General features: G+C 41.4%; 1 protein-coding gene across 1 annotated transcript in view; it reads right to left on the reverse strand.

The window, feature by feature from the left end:
* Positions 1–22,842, reverse strand: part of LOC126335781 (adenylate cyclase type 3) — an 861,859-nt gene that overhangs the window by 220,050 nt on the left and 618,967 nt on the right. Inside the window, exon 10 of the mRNA XM_049999243.1 lies at positions 11,698–11,784. Coding sequence (XP_049855200.1) covers positions 11,698–11,784 — 87 coding nt within the window. The remainder of the gene's footprint in view (positions 1–11,697; positions 11,785–22,842) is intronic.

Raw genomic sequence — 22,842 nt, forward strand, 5'->3', positions numbered from 1 at the left:
AAAATGAATCAGGATTCCATTGTAAGGGGTTTCTCAAATTCTGTTGGAAATAATAGAAAGAAAAGAAATCGGTCTATAATTTGAGTGATTTGTGGATTTACATTTCTGTGAATGAGTGTCAGTATTGCATACTTACATCTGTCAGAAATATTTCGTCAATTATTGTTTAATTACGAAGTTAGTTAAAAGATGTTGTTTATTGGATCGGCACAGACTTTTAGTATTCCGATAGAAACACAGTCATAACAAGAAGAGTTACCACAATTTACAGACATAATGTTTTTTATCATTTCTTTAACGGTTTTACTTTTTAAAGCAGTGTCTCCGGTAGCGTAAATACGATGTAAATATAATACATCTAGAGCTGATTGATTACGGAAATGTACAAAGTTCACTACATTTACGAAAATGTCGTTATCATAATCGATTACAAATGATTTAATGAGAGATAATTTACCTCAAAATTATTTTTTCGAGACCGTAGTTTCTTGAAATAGTTCCAATCCCCCAGTGCGACTAAGACTTTTGGGACATTTTTCTTCATCATCAGGCGAATTTCGGAATTGAAAGTAGCTTTCCAAATATTCCACTCCCAATGTACAGGGATATGTGGCTGGGACAACTAAGTTGAACGAAAGCCCGCTTTACTCTAGCCTCTAGGGAATAAAAGATGTGAAAAAAGAGCAAATAAAGTAATGTTCCATACTGGTAATGTTTCTCTTGTGTAGTAAATATTTTATATTTTAGACAACAGTCTTGAGAGTTTCATGTTAATTACTTATTTACCTTATGGCATACATCACAATCCTTATACATTTTATACATAAGTTAACTACAGACTGACACCAAGACATTTAATATAATCAGTTGCCTCCTCTGTTGCAGCGAGGAAATCGTCGAAGGTTCCCTTGTAGGCAGTCGCAGTTTGGTGTTGGTATCGTTCCCTACTTGTAGAGGGCGTCAGCACATCTCCCGTGGTCAATACGTATGCGGTTTAGAGTTGTCCACAACTTTGAGTGACTGGTTGAAGCCAGGCGGTTTCTCAGCTGTCATGAAACTTTGGCATTTTGGCGGGCGGACTGTCGACATCAAAGTTAGAGTTCGTAATCTCTTTAGCAGAGAGTGATGCTGGTCTTCTCGATTTACGTCTTCTGCGCTCCAAGTCAGCTACAACGCTGTTTATGGGCAGCTGTGGGTTATTAGTTATCTTTGTTGAACTCACTGAGCAGAGCGTTTTTTCGCCATATTTCTGGGGTGGTATGTGGCTCAGGGTTGGCAGCCATACAGTGGGCATAGATTTGTTTGTGCCACTGATAATGTGCATGGTGTGATTTAGTACCACATCAATCCTGCTTGTATGCGGGCTGTTAATCCAGACAGGAGCGCTGTAATCTGCCACCGAGTAGACAAGCCCTGCTGCTGATGTGCGGAGTATACTTGCTGTGGAGCCACAAGTGGTGTCGCACAGTTTATATATGCTTTTGTTTCTTGTCCTCATTTCATCTGCAGTCTTTGTCAGGAGCTCCTTGTAAGAGAGCGTCCTGTCCAATGTGATTCCTAGGTATTTGGAGTAGTTGTTATGGCTAAGGTGTTTCCCTTCAAAGATGACACTAAGCTCTCTTCTTGCTGAGTGGTTGGAAAGGTGGAAGCACGATACTTGAGTCTTAGTCGGATTCGGCTGCAATCTCCATTTGCGGAAATAGCTACTCAGCAGCTTCAAACCGCAGCACAAGGTGTCTTCTGTAGCGTCGAATGATTCATGTTGCGCAGGTATAGCCCAATCTTCTGCATAGCCAAACTTCCTAGATCGTATGTTTCGGATGTCAGAAGTATAAAGATTGAAGAACGATGGAGCAAGGACTGGGCCTTGTAGTAGCCCATTGTTGAGAATTTTGGTAGAGCTCATTTGTTCTCCAGTAATAACTTGAAAAGTCCTCCCGGCAAGCACGTTATCGACGAGTCTGATGATACTACTGCATGGGATTATTTGTATGAGTTTGTACAGCAGATCTTGTCTCCAGACAGTGTCATAGGCTGCACTCAGGTCTATGAAGGCAAATGATATTTTTCTTTGCTTTTATTGGTAGCCTGCCTCAATATGTGTGTCTATATGTGTACTTGATCAGTGGAGCTTCTATTAGGTCGAAATCCTGATTGTTCGTCTGGAATTGATTCCAGTATTTTTAGGGTCAGTCTGTTACACAGGAGTCACTCGAGCAGCTTTTATATGACACTGAGAAATGCGATTGGCCTATAGCTCTTCGGCTGACCACTTGGTTTTCCTGATTTAAGTAGTGCAATGATCTTTGAGTTCTTCATTTTCTGTGATATGTTCCCTGTTACAGTTATATTTGACTAAAGCTCTGCTAACCATTTTTTTTTGGCATATTACTTACAGTGAAGAAGGAGTGCTGGGTGTATTCCATCCAATCCAGGTGCCTTTATCGCCTTGACACTCTTCAGCGCTTCTCTGACTTCACTGGCGGTAAATTTCGAGGAATACTGGTCCAAAGATGTGCTGTTCTTTTTTAAGAACACTAAGTTCAAGGTGATTATTCTTGTATGTTTCTTGTCCTTTGGTGCTCTAGAAGTTGCCTGTATGTGAGATGAAATATTATTAGCAGAAATATCTGTTGAGTTATGATATAGTTTGTTAGCTCCACTTTTCGGAGGAGAGACCAGGCCTGTATACTAGATGTCTTCAAATCGAGCGACTCAGCGGTTTCAATCCATTCCTCTCGCCGTGTGTTGTCTAGGCTGTGCAGTAGGCCTTCTGCAATCTCAGGGTCTCCATTCTCAAGGAATCTCCTATAATTATTTTCGCACTCTTTGTCCCATCCTGGTACATATTGGCTGTTCGCGTCCGTAGCATACCATAACCTCTACGTATCTCCCGGGTGGTGCTAAAAAACAGTCGCTTTGAGGCAGCCAAACAATCATCGATCTTGATCGCTGATCTCCTGGCTAATTGTACATCGTATATCACAGAGTTTCATGTTATTGGCTGAAATAGAGCTGACCGCAGTTTGTTTTCTGAGTAAAACAGGGGTTTTACTTCTTGGACGAGATCCTGTAATTTCTCATAATATCCTATGAAACATATCTCAACAATTTACAACATACCTTCTCTCTTTTTTGCACGTAAAGGAGTCCTGACTGAACCACTCCTCTTGTGATGGATATGAATGACGATATAAGTGACAAAGATGGATGGAAGTTAGGATGAATATTTTTCGTGGCGTCGCGGTTTCACACGTCAGTGAGGGCAGCAGTGGCGTCTCTAGTCACCAGACATGTAACGAATGACGACGTCGCTTATATTTTCCATCTAGCGTGTGAGGTGCAGCGCCCGTCAACTGTAGTTTGTAATACTGAGGGAACTGCCCTTTTGAAATAAGTGCTTGGTGATATTAAGTTAAGAAACTTTTTCAAAAATAATCCCAGTGTATTTTGAAGGCACGTCATGTTAATAGAAAAGCGAAACGACATAATATCCATGGCATTGTCGATATCGATGAAATATGTATATTAACGCAATTTCCGAAAGAGTATTAAAAGCGAAAATTTGTGGCATACTGTGATCAGTACCAGTATTTCTTATTTATCGCGAGCTGTCACCTTAAGCAATTATTTTTATTGAATCATCAAGCTGTTAATATTACCACACAATCAGTTGACGTTAATAGTGATAAAACTTAAATGATTGCTCATTGTAAAACATTCTCACTTCACTCTTTAAAAATACAGGCGTGTGTTTCCTGTGTAAAAAATTCAAATAATGCATCACCGCTATGTTCTTCCCTGTTTTTACGGTAGAGTAGTTTCCGACAGATATGCTCACCTAGGTGAAGTGACTTCTATCACTAATAATCTATGGCGAAAGTAATTCTGCAACATGATGGCTACACTGAGGGATTTAAACGTAAAGACTCGTGCAATTGTTCAGAGAGCATGAACCCTGAAGGGGATCAGCTAGCAGCCGACAACGCGCTACAGATGGGCACCTAACAAAATTTTCTGTCAAAAAAATCAAGTTCTATTTTTAAAATGACGAAATATAAATATAATTTTAGCAACGACGAAACAAAATACCCGCTTGTTTAAGTATTTTATCTAATGTTGAAATAATAGCTTCAATTTACAAACGAAAGGCCATGCGCTACGATTGTGCATCGCAGAGCGCACATATTGGCAATGCATCATCACGGCAATGCCCTCATATAGACGTTGTCATATTGCTTGTTATTATGAACTACTTATTTTCCCTTTCTCCAAAGCGCCAAAGCCTTATTGTGCTAACAGACTGTATACAGCGTAACAACTTGCGTTGGAAGATGACAGTTTGAGTCTAAGTTGCTGAAGCAAACGAGTGTGAATTCAGTAATCCGATTGTGATGACACACTGATCTGTAGTGCAGCTCGACTATGTCACAAGTAATAATTTTATTTGCCATGAAGGAAGTGAATAGTGCGACCAGGTATTTCTTTTTTTGCGATCGAAAGCAAATCATCTCATTGTTATGTCATTTGATACTGAACAGCTTCTGATACTACACCACCTTAATATCCATCATTGTACGTGGCAGATTTTACCACCATATAGTCAAACTTAGTGTGTGGACGCCCACGCATAAACTTTTGACTATACAACGAGTTTATGAACCGATTGCTACTGGTTAATCCCTTACGATTTGATAGGACTTCAAGGTCGGGCTACATAATGACAGCATATAATATATTTCGATAGGACTGTGGCGCACTATTTCTTCTTAGTTTGATAAACTGTTAACGTATCCTGGAACGTTAGTTGATATACATTTGTGGCTTCAACGCAGTTTGATTTTCAGCGCGCGCAGTCGAGTCAGGCTGACAGCTACGCGTGATCGCACGAAAGGATAAACTGAGAAAATTGAAGAATAAGAAGATATTCGATGAGTCTCTGTAGGATTTCCTGTCCGAATTTGTTTCATCACTTGCGAAAAGTAGTGATTCCGAATCTAACACGACCTTGAAGAAGTAGTATTCAACAATATGCAGGCTAAAAAAAAGAAAACGACACCATTCGAGAACACCATACTTTTAATTACACTCCACAAAATGAGGAAATTCTACTCGAATAATGTAGTAATTTTGAAATAGATCTCACAGCCGAAGAATTGTGTACAAGCACTGTGTGAAGTGGCTGCGCGGTCTAAGGGCGCCATGTCGCGATTTGCGCGGCCCCTCCCGCCGGAGGTTCGAGTCCTCCCGCGGGCATGGATGTGTGTATAGTTCTTAACATAAGCTAGTTTACGTAGTGTGTAAGTCTAGGGACCGATGGCATCAGCAGTTTGGTCCTTCAAGAATTCACACACATCTGAACACACATTCGTGTACAAGCACAAAAAAAGGAAATATAACACAAAACAAGCTGCTAGTCGGGACGATGAAACAAACTGAAACTTCTGACAAATTAAAACTGTATGCCGGACCGGGAATCTAACGCGGGACCCTTGCCTTTTGTGGGCAAAAGTTCTACCGACTGAGCTACCCAAGCACGACTTGCCATCGATCGCAGCTTTACGGTTTGGAAGGTAAAAGATGAGGTACTGGAGATCAGGGAGGATCAAGAGTCATACTTGATTAGCTCAGCCCGTGGGGCATTTACCGGCGAGAGGCAAAAGTCCCAGTTTGGATTCCCAGTCTGGCGCAAAGCTATAATCTGCCAGGGTCTTTCAGATCACAGCACACTCCGCTGCCGAGTGAAGATTCATTCTGTTGATACAAAATACTCTCGTTAGTATCTGAATTCAGTGCCAGAAATCTGATTCAGGTTTGTATGGCTTTCAGTCTAAAGGCTGGTTTGATTCAGCTATCCATGGTACTCTGTCATGTGCGAGCCTTTTCAACTTGGCGTAGCTACTGCAGCCTACATCTGGTTGATCCTGCTGATTTTTGTTTTGAGTCATCAGTCATCAGCCTTCGGACTGGTCTTATGCAGCCCGCCACGAATTCCTTTCCTGTGCCAACACTCCCGTTTCAGAGTAGCAATTGCAACCTTATTTTCTAGATATATTCCAATCTCTGTGATCCTCTACCCTCTACAGTTTTCAGCCTCTACCGCTTGCTATAGTACACTACTTCTTGTCAGTGTTTTCCATATATTTCTTTCCTCGCCGACTCTCCGGTGAACCTCCTCAATCATTAGCTTGTAAGTCCACCTAATTTTCTACAATCGTCTGTAGCACCACATCTCAAATGCTCCGATTCTCTTCAGTTCCAGTTTTCGTATAGTCCATGTTTCACTACTATACGATACTGTGCTCCAGACAAACATTCTCAGAAATTGTTTCCTCAAATTAATGCCTGGTAGACTTCTCTTGGTCAGGAACGCCTTTTTCGCTAGTGCTACTCTGCCTTTTATTTCCTCCTTACTCCGTCCATCATCGGTTAATTTCCTTCGTGGGTAGCAGAATTTCTTAACTTCGACTGCTTCGTGATCGTCAGTTCTGACGTTAAGTTTCTCGCTGTTCTCATTTCTGCTGTTTCTCAATAATTTCCTCTTTCTTCGATTTACCGCCAGTATCTGTCCTGTAAGCGAATCTTATCATTAATATATTTTCACCTTGATTTCTAATCACACTCTTGTGCCTTTCTTTTATTTTCGTCATTCCTTCATCGACATATAGATTGAACAGTCGGGGCGAAAGACTGCATCCATGCCTTACAGCCTTTTTAATCTGAGCACTTCGTTCTTGGTCTTCCAATCTCATTGTTCCCTCGTGATTATGAAATATTATTTATTGCCCGTTTTTCTCTATAGATTACCCCTATCTTTCTCCGAATTTCGAATATCTTAAATTATCTAACGCTTTTAGTAGGCCTACAAATCCTATGAACGTGTCTTCCTTCAATTATCAACCTCAACGTTAGAGCCGCATCTCTGATGCCTTTACCTTTCTGAAAGGCAAACTGATAATCTAATAGATCCTCAGTTTTCATTTCCATTCTTCTGTATATTGTTAGATCCTGCTTAATGTAGTCAAAACAAGGTCTCTCAATTTTTGCTCCCACCCTTCCATCCACTTCCAAAATGACAATTTCTTGATTCTTCACGGTGCTTCGCATCATTCGCTCCCTTCTTTTGATCAGATTCCCAAAAATTTCTTTTCCCTCCAATTCGACATAGTACCTCTTCGTTTGTTATCCACCTTACCAATCTGATCTGCTGTATATTCTTCTGTTGCAGCAAGCTTCTCTTCTCTTTATACCTCAACTGTTTAACGTCCACGTTTCACAACCGTAAAAGATTACACTTCAGGAAAGGTTTCATAACAATTAATTTTGTCATTGGTGTTACGAATATCTCTTTCAGAAATGTTTTTCTTACTATTGCCAGTATGAATTTTGAAGCCTTCCTATTTTGGCGATTTGCACTTATTTTGCTGTACAAATAACCAAATTCATCTACTGTTTATGGTATTTAATTTACTAATTTAATTCCTTCAAGGATGACCCGATTTAATTCGAAAAGTCGATACGTCGATGAAGCAATGGCGAAAATAAAAGAAAGGCACAAGAGTGGGATTAAAATCCTAGGTGAAAGGATATCAGTGATAAGACTGATTATTGTTAGTATCATCTTATCTTATAGCCTCTTTTAAAGACATCTTTCTTTGTAGCTGCTCTTCCACGTTCTTTGAGATATTCAACAGAATTATGTCTTCGGCTGGCTTCAGTATTTTTATTTCCTCTTTCTCCACTTCAACTCTCTTCTCAAATTGCTCATTCATCTCCTTTGCGACTTTCACAACGTAACGATTGAAAAACAGGTAGGACTGACTAAAGCCCTGTCTCACTCCGTTCTGAAGTACCTTTCACTTCCTTCAACTCTTCTAACTGGAGCCACCGATTTTCAGAGTTATATCACCAGGTTTTAGAGAAGTCTTTGAATTTCCTGCAACTTTCTGAAACTATTATGGTAAATGTCCTTCACCTACAACGATGCTACCGAACTGTAAGTTTTATGGTATAAATTAAGTCACAGAATCATAAGAGAAGTATACTAGTGAATCCAAACGTAATGACCAGTGCCCAATGCGAGATTGAATGTCACCTAATGGTGTTGCGAGCACGTGATGCGATAAGGAAATCATATACGCGGAGAAGAGACGAAAAGGAATCAGTGTACCAACGATATGGGCCACAAATGAGGAAAACCACTGATATAAGCAGCTCTCTCAAAGGGCAAATGCACTGTACAACGAAGTTAAAGGACCACTTTCTCGATATCCCCTAACTGTCTCCCAGTCCGACGCCTAAGTTTGAAGTTTGACTAAAAGGTAGCTAAAACATTTCTGTGTAATGATGCAAAAGTGTGGAGCCCTGCGACGTCACCGTCTGGCTCGACGACGCTTCAAGCAAAGGTGTTGACTCTCGTGGAGAAAAGGCAGGGGCACACAAGTTCACGCAATGTGTAAAATGGATTCATGATGTCACATTGGCACCAAATTTCACGACAACTCTGCCCAGCGCCACCATGGACGCGTCACACCATGGGAAGGTCGTCATATCTCCTCTTACCCACATTTCACCACTTCTTTTGACGCCTCTGCGATGGGGTCAGAACCGTTCCGCCCAGCTTTGAAATCACATTATTTTCTTATGAGTGGCCAAGGAAAACATATCTGACACACCGCCGCCCAGAATCGGAACGAAAAGGACCCAGGGGGTACCATAATTGGCGCCAATGAAACTACCAGATTTCTTGTGACGTTGATACACTTTTGGGGGTCGAAATCGACAGTTCGCATTGCGATGAGCAACAGGACAACGTGTGATACAAACTGATAACACGATTCGGCCCCTGTTTAAGGACATCATGGGTCAGCAACCTCACTGAACGTTGTCGCACCTCTTTGGAGTACAGAGCGACCGCAACTTTTGCTTTGGTGTACAGGTGGAACCACTAGGACCTTTCAAAACCATTCGACGAAATTTGAACGTGGCCTGAAATAGCAAAGGCTCTTTTTGCTTTTTCAGTACTCCTGTTTCATGCACTCCCGTGGTGTGATTACGAAGGGGACCAACATCAACAGATGTGAGAATAAAACGACAAAGAGTCCCTTTAAGTTCCGCCCTGCCAATAGGCACCTAAGGGTATGTCACAGGTTTTCTTCGTAAAGGCACACTTTAAAATAATAAATGTGGACGGATGCCCCCGACGGTTTTGCTGAACTGACAGATGTTAGGGGGACTCCTTGTCGTTTTATTCAGACATTTATCAATGCCGCACTCCTCGCCGCCGAGGCCGAGGGTGACTTCGCAGGGCGCCAAACTTTTGCATCATTACAGAAGAAGGCTATATGCACCTTTGAGCCAAATTTCAAAATTATATGCCGGAATGGAGAACAATTAGGGGGTATCGAAAGAGATTTCCGTTGCCGGCGCCTGGATACAGTTATCTAGGAAATGGCGAGGCAGATCGGATGTTCACGCGCTACTGTCATCAGCTTATGTGGAAAGTGGTTGTATGACAGTGAAACCACAAGTTACTCCTCAAAGGGGAAGTCAGAGGCTTGCCTGCTGTGTAAAGCAGAATACATGTTGAGTTGTGACGGTCCTGACGACAGAGTGCTATGCTGGCACAAGTCCAAGTGTTTCGGAGCACACTGTTCACCGTATGCGTTGAAATGGGTTAACAGTTTTTCCGTGTTGACTCAACAACATCGTCAGTTACGGTTGCAGTGGTAACAGGATCATCGAGAATGCACCTTGGATCAGTGAAAACGTATTGCCTATTCGGATGAAACACGTTTCTTGTTACACGAAATCGATGTTCGTGTCCAAGTATGTCGTCATCAAGGCGAATGGCTGCTGTAAATATGCACCACGCCACGAACTCGGGGCAGTGGGAGTAGTTTATGCTTTTGGGGGCGTTCACCTGGGCTTTGATGGGCTTTTGGTAGTAACCAAAGGAGACTAGTGGCTGTGCACTGCATGAACATTATTGGCGACCACCTGCATTCCTCCATGCTTAATGTCTTCCCAGACGGCAGTGGTATCTTCCAGCAGGATAACTGTCAGTGTCAAAAGACCAGAATCATGATACTGTGGTATGAGCAGCGTGATAATGAACTAGCGTAGGTGACTTGATCGCCAAATCCACGTTATCTGAACACTGTGTAACACATGAATACGCCGCGCTGGGTAGCCGCGTCTTGTCAAGGTCAGTGCGGATCCCCACGTCGGAGGTTCGAGTCCTGCCTCGGGCATGGCTGTGTGTGCTGTCTATAGCGTAAGTTAGTTTAAGTTAGATTAAGTAGTGTGTGTGCCTAGGAACTGATGACCTCAGTAGCTTGGTCTCATAAGGCCTTACCGCAAATTTTCAAATTTCCGCATGAATACGTTACAAACCACAGCGGAGCCTACGAGTCATCGGCCCCAAATTTACGGGAATTCATTGGTCAGTCTGAAGGTATCTGGTGACACATACCTCCGTAAACCTATCAAGGACTTTTTGAGTCCACGCCACCTAGAACAGCCGCTCTCTCACTTTTTAAAAGTTGATTAAAACACTATTAAACATGTGATCATAAGGTTTGGCTTATCAGTGTAATCACTACTTACTAGTACGAGATCTCAAAACTTAAATACATTAGGGTGTTATAAGAAATTAAGGCACACATTATCTAAGAAATTGTAATTGACGCCAAATTCGTAACGCTGCCACACATCTGAAGGTGGTATCTGTAGTGTGTTACATACGCATTACTGTGGCATCAGTTATCGTTTTGAATATATTTACAATACTTCATTTACACATATTGAAAATCAACAAAATTTGGCGTAGGGTTTAGAACACCAGGACAACCGTCATGTTGGAGTTCAAGATAGCGGTAACTCTACCGAAAACATTCGGAATGTACCTTAGCTTCTTCTAAAGAAAGTGATATTTGTAACGCTGCCAACAAAGTACACGTCACTCTAGGGTATCTCACTGACAACTCGAGTACGCTTCTTAAAGACCTACATTCTACGTGAGGGTATCTGGAAAATTGATAGTTAGAGCCAGTGGTCAAAAGAACTACAATCTTTAATATGGTGTGTTTTACTAACCGACTCCTCTAAATTCCATCAAAAAGATACGTTTTTGATGACTTTGTTTGTTTGTTTGTTTTATTTGGTCTCCAGAGTTTGTACTCTATTTAGCCACCAGAACACATGTTTACATAGAATACATAATTGTACAGACAAACAGAATGATAAGTAAACTAGACACATTTATGTTATCAATTCTCAATACTTCTTAACTTTAATTACAAGTGGTGCTGATAAATGAAAATATGAGTCCCACAGATTTTTTCCTATACTCTTACGAAAATTGACGATCTCTTTAAACAGGCGGAAGTCCTTAGAAATCAAAAGAGAAAACGCTAATTAAAGGAGGAGGTAATCCATACTCATCAAAGTCTTCAAGAATTCCGATTGATCATAATCAAATTTGGAATATGAAAACTAGATTTCAATGAGGGTCTCAACACCCCCCCCCCCCCCCCCTCTTTATCACAACTAAACTCGTTTCAGTCACTTCTGCCTCTTCCACGATTCTACGGGTAGTTTTCTGTCATTTGATTGGTATTGTGGATTCAGGCTTTTACAAGTAGTGACTGTGTACTGGCAGTAATATTTCCGAGAAAAAACTGTGAGACTGCTCACCGCTGAGTCTTCGTCCTTCTCAGTTATGACAGCTGTACCATCTTCTGCTACAATTCCGTTTCCCATTTCTGCTCCATCAGGGCGGAACTGTGGAACAAACAAACAGCAAATCAGATCGAATGCGTTTACATGAAAATATAAATGAGAGTGACATGTGACCAGGACGTATTAAAGAGAATGTGACTGCGTCCTAGTCCGACGACTGGATAGAACTCACAAGCATAATCTCCTATTAACTCTTAGTAAATAATACCAACGAACAACGTGCCGTGAAAGTAGAAACATAATTTGCTGTGTGACGTCAAAAAAGTTTTCTTCAGTATGGAAGATGTATACAATTAACGAGAGCATTTGTGTGTCAAGCTCTCTCTGCTCAAATTGTAACATGATTATGTGGATTCAAATGAAATGTATGTAAAAGTTGATCATCTAATCAAGATAGGTACTAGATGAATCCTCCAGATTATAATATGTTTTGTCCTAAGCAAAATTGATTTATTTTAAGTTGGATTTCGATTACGTGTAACATACACGCCTGGAAATTGAAATAAGAACACCGTGAATTCATTGTCCCAGGAAGGGGAAACTTTATTGACACATTCCTGGGGTCAGATACATCACATGATCACACTGACAGAACTACAGACACATAGACACAGGCAACAGAGCATGCACAATGTCGGCACTAGTACAGTGTATATCCACCTTTCGCAGCAATTCAGGCTGCTATTCTCCCATGGAGACGATCGTAGAGATGCTGGATGTAGTCCTGTGGAACGGCTTGCCATGCCATTTCCACCTGGCGCCTCAGTTGGACCAGCTTTCGTGCTGGACGTGCAGATCGCGTGAGACGACGCTTCATCCAGTCCCAAACATGCTCAGTGGGGGACAGATCCGGAGATCTTGCTGGCCAGGGTAGTTGACTTACACCTTCTAGAGCACGTTGGGTAGCACGGGATAAATGCGGACGTGCATTGTCCTGTTGGAACATCAAGTTCCCTTGCCGGTCTAGGAATGGTAGAACAACGGGTTCGATGACGGTTTGGATGTACCGTGCACTATTCAGTGTCCCCTCGCCGATCACCAGAGGTGTACGGCCAGTGTAGGAGACCGCTCCCCACACCATGATGCCGGGTGTTGGCCCTGTGTGCCTCGGTCGTATGTAGTCCTGATTGTGGGGCTCACCTGCACGGCGCCAAACACGCATACGACCATCATTGGCACCAAAGCAGAAGCGACTCTCATCGCTGAAGACGACACGTCTCCATTCGTCCCTCCATTCACGCCTGTCGCGACACCACTGGAGGCGGGCTGCACGATGGTGGGGCGTGAGCGGAAACGGCCTAACGGTGTGCGGGACCGTAGCCCAGCTTCATGGAGACGGTTGCGAATGGTCGTCGCCGATACCCCAGGAGCAACAGTGTCCCTATTTTGCTGGGAAGTGCCGTTGCGGTCCCCTACGGCACTGCGTAGGATCCTACGGTCTTGGCGTGCATCCGTGCATCGCTGCGGTCCGGTCCCAGGTCGACGGGCACGTGCACCGTCCGCCGACCACTGGCGACAACATCGATGTACTGTGGAGACCTCACGCCCCACGTGTTGAGCAATTCGGCGGTACGTCCACCCGGCCTCCCGCATGCCCACTATACGCCCTCGCTCAAAGTCCGTTAACTGCACATACGGTTCACGTCCACGCTGTCGCGGCATGCTACCAGTGTTAAAGACTGCGATGGAGCTCCGTATGCCACGGCAAACTGGCTGACACTGACGGCGGCAGTGCACAAATGCTGCGCAGCTAGCGCCATTCGACGGCCAACACTGCGTTTCCTGGTGCGTCCGCTGTGCCGTGCGTGTGATCATTGCTTGTACAGCCCTCTCGCAGTGTCCGGAGCAAGTATGGTGGGTCTGACACACCGGTGTCAATGTGTTCTTTTTTCCATTTCCAGGAGTGTACATGGTAACAGAATATTGTTGCTGCTAAATGTCTGAGTCGTTATATATTGAACAATATTAACATATCTGACTGAATACCTATTCTGTGTCCACAAAACATTATACTATCACTTATATCAAGACACAATCACGCACTGTTGTAAGTTGTATAACAGACCATGTGAGGCGTTGTATTAAACTATTTCACAACTGAAATGTGAATTGCATTCTGCATCCTAACATCCAACATAAGAACAAATGAGGCATTTCAGAGGGCACAGGGAGTCAAACTACCGCATGTGGACAGTTGGACGGATTGAAAAATTATATTTTAATTAATACTGAAACAAGTACAATAGCTGGATCAGAATATTAATAACCTCAAGTAGATAAACAATTTTTTAAATCAAGAATCTATGTTATAAACTTATTAATACATATTTACGTTGTCTTCTGGGTGGGGCCCACGGCTTCAGTAAACTTGAAGGGCATTATTAGACCAGGGTGCGTTTTAAGTTATTTTATTTGCATTACCTTTTCCGGGTGCAGCACATCCTCAAGTTTATCTATAGTAACAGATGTGGATACAGGAGCGCGTTTCTGTTATAATAGATACACTTGTGAATGGTCAGTTGCCAAAAGTAGAAGTTTAAATACAGTAGTTTAAAACACAGCCTGGTGGAATAATGTCCTTTTTCACATTTACGTGTTATTTAATAATTTCTTTACTTTAAGGGGTGTCTGGTTTATTTTCATTTTAAAAATACAATAAAATTTGTCTTCGTCTATCAGAACTAGTTCAATAACAATATTATTGGTGATTGCACACTTTAAGACCCAACGTTGTGAGAGGAAATCCTTTAAAATTCTAAAATACGATATCCATTTCTTTGTTCGGAACTGAGTTGAGCCAGCAACAAAGTTGCATGTAAAATCCTTTGGTTACAGGTAGTGGTGCAATTAATCATTTTAGTAGGTAAACACACTACAGACAGGGAAGGCAGCTGCACCTAGATCTTGTGTGAAGCAGGCGTATGACTGTTGTCATCATCTCTTGGAAAAGTTAGTGAACACTTTGAGGTGTGATATATAGATCGTTGGATGATTTGGGCAGCTGAAATGAGCTGGAATGACGCCTTCTAATGTTTGTTCATGCAGTGAAATAACACGTAAAATCAATATTTTATGATATTTTCGCATTTAACAAAGTGCTAGCTATGTAAGTAAGTTCGTAAGTTTCCGAAAGTAAGTAGAACCCGTGAACTAGCGATTAAGAACCACTGAGTGAGGCAGACTGAAATATTCACAACAAATGGCAACTGAAGTGAGCTCAGAGCAATGTGTACTGAATTCATAAGGTTGTAAGCCCGAGCATTGTGAACAATTTCTGTGGGTGCATGGTAGAGTGTAGCTGTGTCGTGCCGATGGCTGTTAAGTGCCAGTCTTCAAAATATTGGTTTGTGTTGTTTTGGATAATTAAACATCTTCATAAGAATTAGTACTGTACACACAAGTCACCGTATCATATTTTCGGTCGGGTTCGTGTTGTATAGGTATCCGATTTTCCTCTTCCAAAGCTATAAATGCAGGCCTAGAACGCCTAAGAGCAAAGCCAGATTTATTTAATTTTACCTGAATCATATTTGCCAGGAAGTGAAACGTCCTACAACTCGTTTCGTAATTTTAATTGCAAGTAATTCTAGTAGTGGGTACCGTTCTCCCGCTGTGTTCTCGTGTTAACTAAGGGTGCGTTTATGCTGCCACCTCCATGTTCGCCAGTATGACTTGGCGATAATGAATCAAGCCCACTGAGTCTTACCGTGAAAAGTTAGTTTACCTCCTCTCGGAGGAGCGCTCTGTCACTGAGCTTGAAGCGCCCCCTTAGAAAAATGATGAATGACAGTGCTGGAGAAACTCTCAAGTTATTTGATTTTCAAACAGCTTAGCAAAACTCACAGTACTCAAACAGTTTTCTCTTTAGTTATTTTGATCATCACTAAATTGACACACAATATTTTTAGCGCAAAGCAATCTGAATTTCAACGATGCCAACAAAAGAATGGCCCTGACTAACAACAACCTATACCTTTCATGAATCACTTACCTCACAAAAATCTTCGTTACTTGAACTACTGCAATACAGCGAGCGCCAATGCAGCCAGCTAAATAAAAGATTCTAACTACTGAAGGCAATAACTGCTGATAGGCATATTTAGCAAATGAAAGATTTTGACAGAGAACAAGCATTATATTTACGTTAATAATGTTCAAAATCCATATATATATATATATATATATATATATATATATATATATATATATATATATATATATATATATATATATATATCAATTCATGACATCGATCTTTACAAATTTCTTTTTTCTGGTGGACATATGTCCACATCTTCTGCTTACAGTAACCTCTCAAAACTCTGGCATCTCTCTCTCCACATCCACCTTTGCTGGCGGCTCACCTCCAATTGAACAACGCACCACCCTGTTCACATCCAACTGCCCAACACTGCACAAGCGAACATTCCAACAATGAGTCCAACCAGCCACAGATTACACACAGCACAGTCAGTGATTTTCGTACAGAGCGCTACGTGGCGTTACCAACATAAAAACCTAAACAGCCTACTTACATAATTACAAGCTTCCACAAAAATTTTGCCCTCTACGTGGCAAGAATGAAGAATACATAGTGATTTTCGTGCAGTAAGTCTTACTCTAAGGGAAATAGTAACGCAAACTTTAGTTCCACCACAACGACGGTTATTCGGTTTAGTGTTATCCTGGCATTTACATTCCAGAATAAAGTCAGAAACGTGAGCGGGGTCACCGAGAACTTTTACGAAATCTCCCTCTTGGATGCTCCAACTATGGTCCTATAAAATTAGGCAGTGAACGAACTTTTCCTCCTTTCTTCGTTGGCGCATTACGAAAAAAACACCGTTTCCAGCCGTCTATTTTTGATCATGTTAACACGAAACGGAGCGCGTAACTAGACGCATATCCAATGGAGTGGCCTCGCCTCTGACCTTCACGTACATACAGTCCTCTCTCATTCAGTGACATCGCTCACAATGTAATCGACGGGAAATGAATTGAAGGTGTCTGGACATAACTCAGTCTTCTCAAATAGAATCAACAGGGAAGCTTATCTTAATGTCTGCAAGTATTCCACAGATTGCCTTCAACATATCACAAGATATCACATTGTAAGATGCAGAAAAAAAATTTGGAGCTTTCTCCAGAACAATGAGATGCGATTTGGTAATTATAAACTATAAGCCATCAGCTCTCCTTCCCTTTTCAGTCAAATTACGGAGGGAAAAATTTCTTCCTCTGTTAAGACTGGAATATGGAACTTCCGATTAGAGCATCACTGTACTGGTTACTTTAGCAAATTTGACTTCGGGTGCCGTCTGTTTGTTAAGAACCCATTTTAAAACACGGATAAAGTCTGTAAGGCATCAAAGCAGACAGTGCTAGGTTCGTCAACTTGAAAACAAGGAATCACTTGCGAGTGCAGCAGCGTTCTCACGTAAATAAAAGGTGCTATTTGCAATCACCTTTCCTATCCCGTTAAAGTACTGGTGCGACGTGTGTCCGCTTACACTCGAGACGCGGAGTGCAACACACTACGTAATCAAGCAGAGTATTTCGTAACGGACACAGAGGTAGGCAAATCGCTGTATATCCTAATCCGGTTTCCCGACTTCCACTATATCTGCTAATGTGGAGCTTTTCTCTGCAGCTCTCTATGTGACGCAAAAGACCAGATTGTGTGATTGTCACAGCACTATAGTGTAGATGAAATATTAAAAGCGCTCCACATACTCAAAATTTCCGAAGGATTCGTGTCTCTGGCTGTAGTGAGTAATTTGAACTAAATCTGTAAAAGTCTGGGCCAGGCAACGGTAACTACTGCGATGTACTTTTAATCATTGCATCTAGCGTGTGCTGATACCCGGTAACGGGGCTCTAATGGGCCATAAACTAAAAATATTTAAAACGTTGATGAGTTTTTTTACGGAGTGACCGGAAGCTTAGTGTTATCCAACGACGCAGAGAGTACGCTTACAAATAAAATGAGGAGCCAGTTATTTAAAAGCTAAGCACTTAATTGACTCTGACCAATATTTTTTTAATGATGGAAGGGATTTCTGTTGTTGCGAACCCGTCCACCGTGAACAAAGAGACTTTACGTTTCTGATCTGTTATAAACTGACAATAAAGCTCCAAATGCCAACTGAGGCTGTCACTCTTCATCGGTGTGAGCTGCGAGGGCGGTCCTTTAAAATCTCGCATAGTGAAAGAGAACTCAGAGAGAGTATTAAAACAGCTTTACACGGAGTGAAAGAAATACCCAATAAAGAACTTCAAGGCTTAACATCAGTACAGAAAAGAGTCAGATACATGGTGTCACGTGTATTCAACAAGCTGACAGAGCATACTAAGAGTCTTGTGGATAATGTCGCAGAGTTCAATGTGGTGTTAACTTTCTATTGAGCAACTTCTTTTACTACTGTGAAGAGGATCTTCATAGTAACTCCTAAGCTTAATATTTTAGATTATTTCGTAGTTAACATTAGTACTGTAATGTAACAATACTTTTTGACGTAAACTCATTCCATTGTACTGCACTTCAACGAAATGAGCGAAAGATGTGACGCCTTTGTCCGACAGTGGATTACGGGAGAGCGACCCATGAATTTTCCGCCCGACCACCCAGATTTGGATTTCCAGCGTTTCCACACAAACAAATGTCGGGATGATTCAAAATGACACGATCAGTTTCGTTTCCCATCCTTCGCCAACTCGGGTCTGTGCACAGTCCCTGAACACTTCATCGTCTAGGGAGCGCTAAATCCTAAGGTTGCTTCCTCCTTTAATTAAAATGTAGTTTCTTGACGTCTTAGTGCATACTCTATACCACATTTCTAAACTTAAATATGCATGGTTTGATCAATATCATCAGTGTTTTCAAGATCTTGCCATGGTTTTTTCAGAGTGAGTAACTTCACAATAGGAATCGCGTATCTAAAACTTGCTCTCAACGTAGTAATGGCATTCGCTTCCACTGTTCTTGGCGTAATGGAAACAGTAGTAATGGTTAAAGGGAGGATTACATGGTCGCCAGAGAATGTATCCATTGCGTGAGTTCCAGCGATTGGGAAATTTGTACATCAGGAATTTCCGAACAACATATTGTTTCCCTGTGAAGGAAAGTGGTAGGCTGCCAGACTTTTACTTCTTACCATAAAAATTGGTCGATCATGGCAAGACACGTTGCTACGTTCACTGTTTTTAAATAAACGAGTAATGAATCAATTATCCCATTTTCATCAATCTTAAATATTGCGACAATCGAACATGTCAGAAAACTTAATTTGAGTGTTGTGAGCCACATGTTGGAACAACTATACCACGACAGAAGTGCTTCAGTATGAGTGTCATTTACTAAAGTATTGTTTTTACCTGTTATAGATTGTGTCCTGTTTGTGATCATATTATGGCAACACCTCATGAAATAATGAGTGAGTAGGGTAGAACTGACAGTGCATGCAAGACCCTCCCTGATTTTCGTTGCTGCATTGTTCTGTTAGCGTGTGCATGAAATCTATAATAACCATTTTGACAACGTCATTTGAATGTCGTGACAATCAAATAGCATTTATGTGCCGTGGTTATAGCTATATACTGCCGACTGATTTCGACTTACAACTAAACTAGACATAACAAACTTTACTTTACTCTTACTGATGTTACCATTTTTAGCTGACATCGGGAGTTTGCGTGCTTAGGGCTCTAATCAGACAGAAAGTAATCATAGATGGAAATCAACCGTTTCCTAGAATGACACCATTGGCATCCATACGAAGCAGGACATCTGTAGTAAATACACGTTTTGAGACATACGATTAGTCTCTACATTTCAAGGTAATACGCATGTGTTGATCATGGCACATTAATGCGCTGATGTTTGTGTATAAGCTCTCTCGCACTTTTGATGTTTGATTGCCTCCGTCTTTTATTCAAGCATATTCCAAATTGCGTTTCTGAAGTGTTATGAGACAGTTACAGTAGCCAGAAAAAAATACTACAGTATTTTTTAACAGATTTCACATCTGATAAACCAGTTCCAGACAATATCTGGAACTTCTTCAAATCGAAAGGACTGACTTTATTTTCATATACAACACAACAATTTGTGCTCGTCGTTTCAGGACTGTTACTGAATGTCACATAACAGCGCGAAATTCTGTATCGTGAACACAAAGTTATGAAAAACTAATTCACTATGTTTAAATAAGAACAGTTTATTCCTCACATTTATTGTACTTCACTTTTCAAAATGTCCTAGGTGCTCTCGCAACGTAGGTCGAAAGGTTAAACGCGATGTTGCAAGGAGACCACAAGAGTGTTTTCAGTGCGGAACTACAGTGTCGAATAGCACTGTACCCAACACATGTACATAGAAAGATAAAGACTGAGTACATTGTGAACATATCTGACTAGTGGAATAACCGGCTTTGCCTCGATATGTATTTATTCCGATTCTATTAGCCCATCTCTTCTTTCTCCCTCTCTTTGTCCATTTCCTCCGCCTTCCTCTCTGTCCTTCTCTTTCACCTCCTTCTCTCTGTCCATCTCGTTCGCCTCCCTGCTGTCTGTCTTTCTCCTCCTAACCCCCTCTCTGGCAATCTATCTGTCCATTTGCCCTGCCCCATTCTGTCCATCTGCTCCTCCCCATCCCCCCTCCTCCTCCTCACACATCCGAGTCCATCCCTCCTGTGCCTCTACCATCTCTTCACCTCCTTTATCCCCTCCATCCCCTCTCTCTGCTAATCTCCTCCTCCCCCTCTCCCTGTCCCTCTCTCTCTCTAGGCATCCCTCTACCCTTTCTCTGTTTATTTTCTTCTCTGTGTCTCTCTCCCTCTCCTCCTCTTTTCTTCCCCTGTCCATCTCCTCCTCCCTCTGCTGATCTCCTTTTCTTCCATTTCTCTATCCATTTCTAGCTCCCACTCACTCTGTCCAGCTTCTTCTCCTTCCTATCTGTGTCCATGTCTTCCCTCCTCTTCTATGTCTATCTCTTCCTTCCCCTCCCCTCCCCTTTTCTCACACTGCATCAACAGCCCAATAGGAGGTTGGTGCCTATTACCCCCAGAGTATTTCTCTGCAGATAGCAAGTTTGGTTGCAGACGATCCAGAGGTTTAGGAGGAGCTTTTAATGTGTGGCTCTGTCAGAGTACGCACACTCACTTATATTTCACATATATTCAACATATTCCGCACATATCTGTAGCTGATTCCTGCTGCAGTTTCATTTTCATGCAGCACAGTCTCTATGACGTAATGCATCCCAAACGATGTGCCATACAATGACATAATCTTGTAGGTACGGTGAGCTGCATATGTGGGTACTGTCTGCGAAATTTGTTTCTAATATAGCTGGCAGAGAAGTAATAAATTTAAACGTCACGCGTGATGCGGCAGTTTTTCAAGTCATTTATCGTACAATGATACGTTTTTGTGAGTACATTCGACGATATATGCGTTTACTCTCTGCGAAAGTTGTTGCGAATAGAGTTAGTAGTCAGAAGTAATAAACTTAAACACGTTGCGGCAAGAACAGCGAAAGTGTTGTAAGCGATAAACTTTTGTTTTTATTTTTGGGGATTTCCAGTGAGAATTTTTTTAAAGGTTTGACATTATGTGTAAAGTTTGTTGCAGCTCACTAAGTGCTTTCTGTTTCACTCGAATACTAAATGAATAAAGTCTGGAAATAAGCGCGTTGTGAGCTACACTACTTTTGCACACCCACCATCGCCCTGTCTTACTCCTATAGCGATTCTTACCAAACAGTGATTTGTGTACCATGTTTATGTGAAACTGGTCCAGAGCTTTAGCAGCAGATGTGGAAGATACATAAATACATACATACGTATATTTTTATAACATGTATGCATTGATGATAAATTTAAATAACATCGATCAAGAACTTCTAGAGATTTTTTCTAACAACGTTACCTGTTAAATCTTAAAAATATTCATATAATATTTATATTAAACAAAATCGTCTATAACCAAACACATTTTATTTGATTATCGTGCGAATATTTGAAATAAATCATTAAACAACTTCTTGAGATTTTTGCTAGCAATGTTTCCCCTTTATTAATTACATACATATTTGCAAACCATTTATGTTTAAAATATATACAATATTAGAGTAATATATAACAACAACATGAAGTAAAATGGTGAAGAAGTTTAAAGATTTTTGGTAACACCGTTTCCTCTATGTGTTTTCCATATATTTATATACCGCATGTACTAAAATATGCAGCATCAACATATATTAAAAACGTGTGGCCCATGTCCACCTCAATGTTTATTAGAGTATCGTATAAAAATTAGATATTTTTAGTAACAACTTTAAAGTACAATTTGTCTTTCTACATGATGAGTCCGTAACTGCTGCCACCAAGATAACTCTGAAACTGTGATAGCAGCTGAAATGTTTGTGGGACAAAGGTTGCATGGGCCAACATGGGCCATAGTGTGCCTTTTTTGTTGTTAGGTGGAGTCGTGTCAGAGATATGGTCAACTTTATTTTTTTAAAATTGGGATACTATAGTTTGGTACTCATTTTCTGACAGTGGCTATCGAGACGAATCCAATGATGTGCAAGAGTAAGGTCTTTGAAGGTCAACGAAGGTCACAAAGGCGGCATCAACGTCCATTTACACAAGATGTTCGAAGTGATGACCATTGCTATCAATGCAGTGGTGCAATATTCCTATCTTGGATTGAGTGGTACTCCTTATCACATCGGCACTACTCTCGCATATCTTCAGGTGTATTTGGTACGCCTTTATAAACAATCCAGACGCCTCAAGTAATGCGAACGAGCCGGCCACGATACATATTCTATGCGTCCAGTCCAGCGATTCGGGAATTGTCTCTGTAACTCATTTCTAGCCATCAGCGAAATATGTGCCGAACACCCATAGTGTTTATACCATATTCTGTTCCTTGTACCTAAAGGTATTTCTTCCAATATGAGACCTAATGTTTCTTGCAGGAATGTGGTGTACATCCTACCATTAAGATTTCCTGCGATGAAATTAAAAAAAAGCACTCCATCTTCAGGCCACAAGTGGCCCATCGGGACCATCTGACCGGTGTCAACCTCAGCTG

This window comes from Schistocerca gregaria, chromosome 2 (assembly GCF_023897955.1).
Source record: "Schistocerca gregaria isolate iqSchGreg1 chromosome 2, iqSchGreg1.2, whole genome shotgun sequence".
Classification (NCBI taxonomy): domain Eukaryota; kingdom Metazoa; phylum Arthropoda; class Insecta; order Orthoptera; family Acrididae; genus Schistocerca; species Schistocerca gregaria.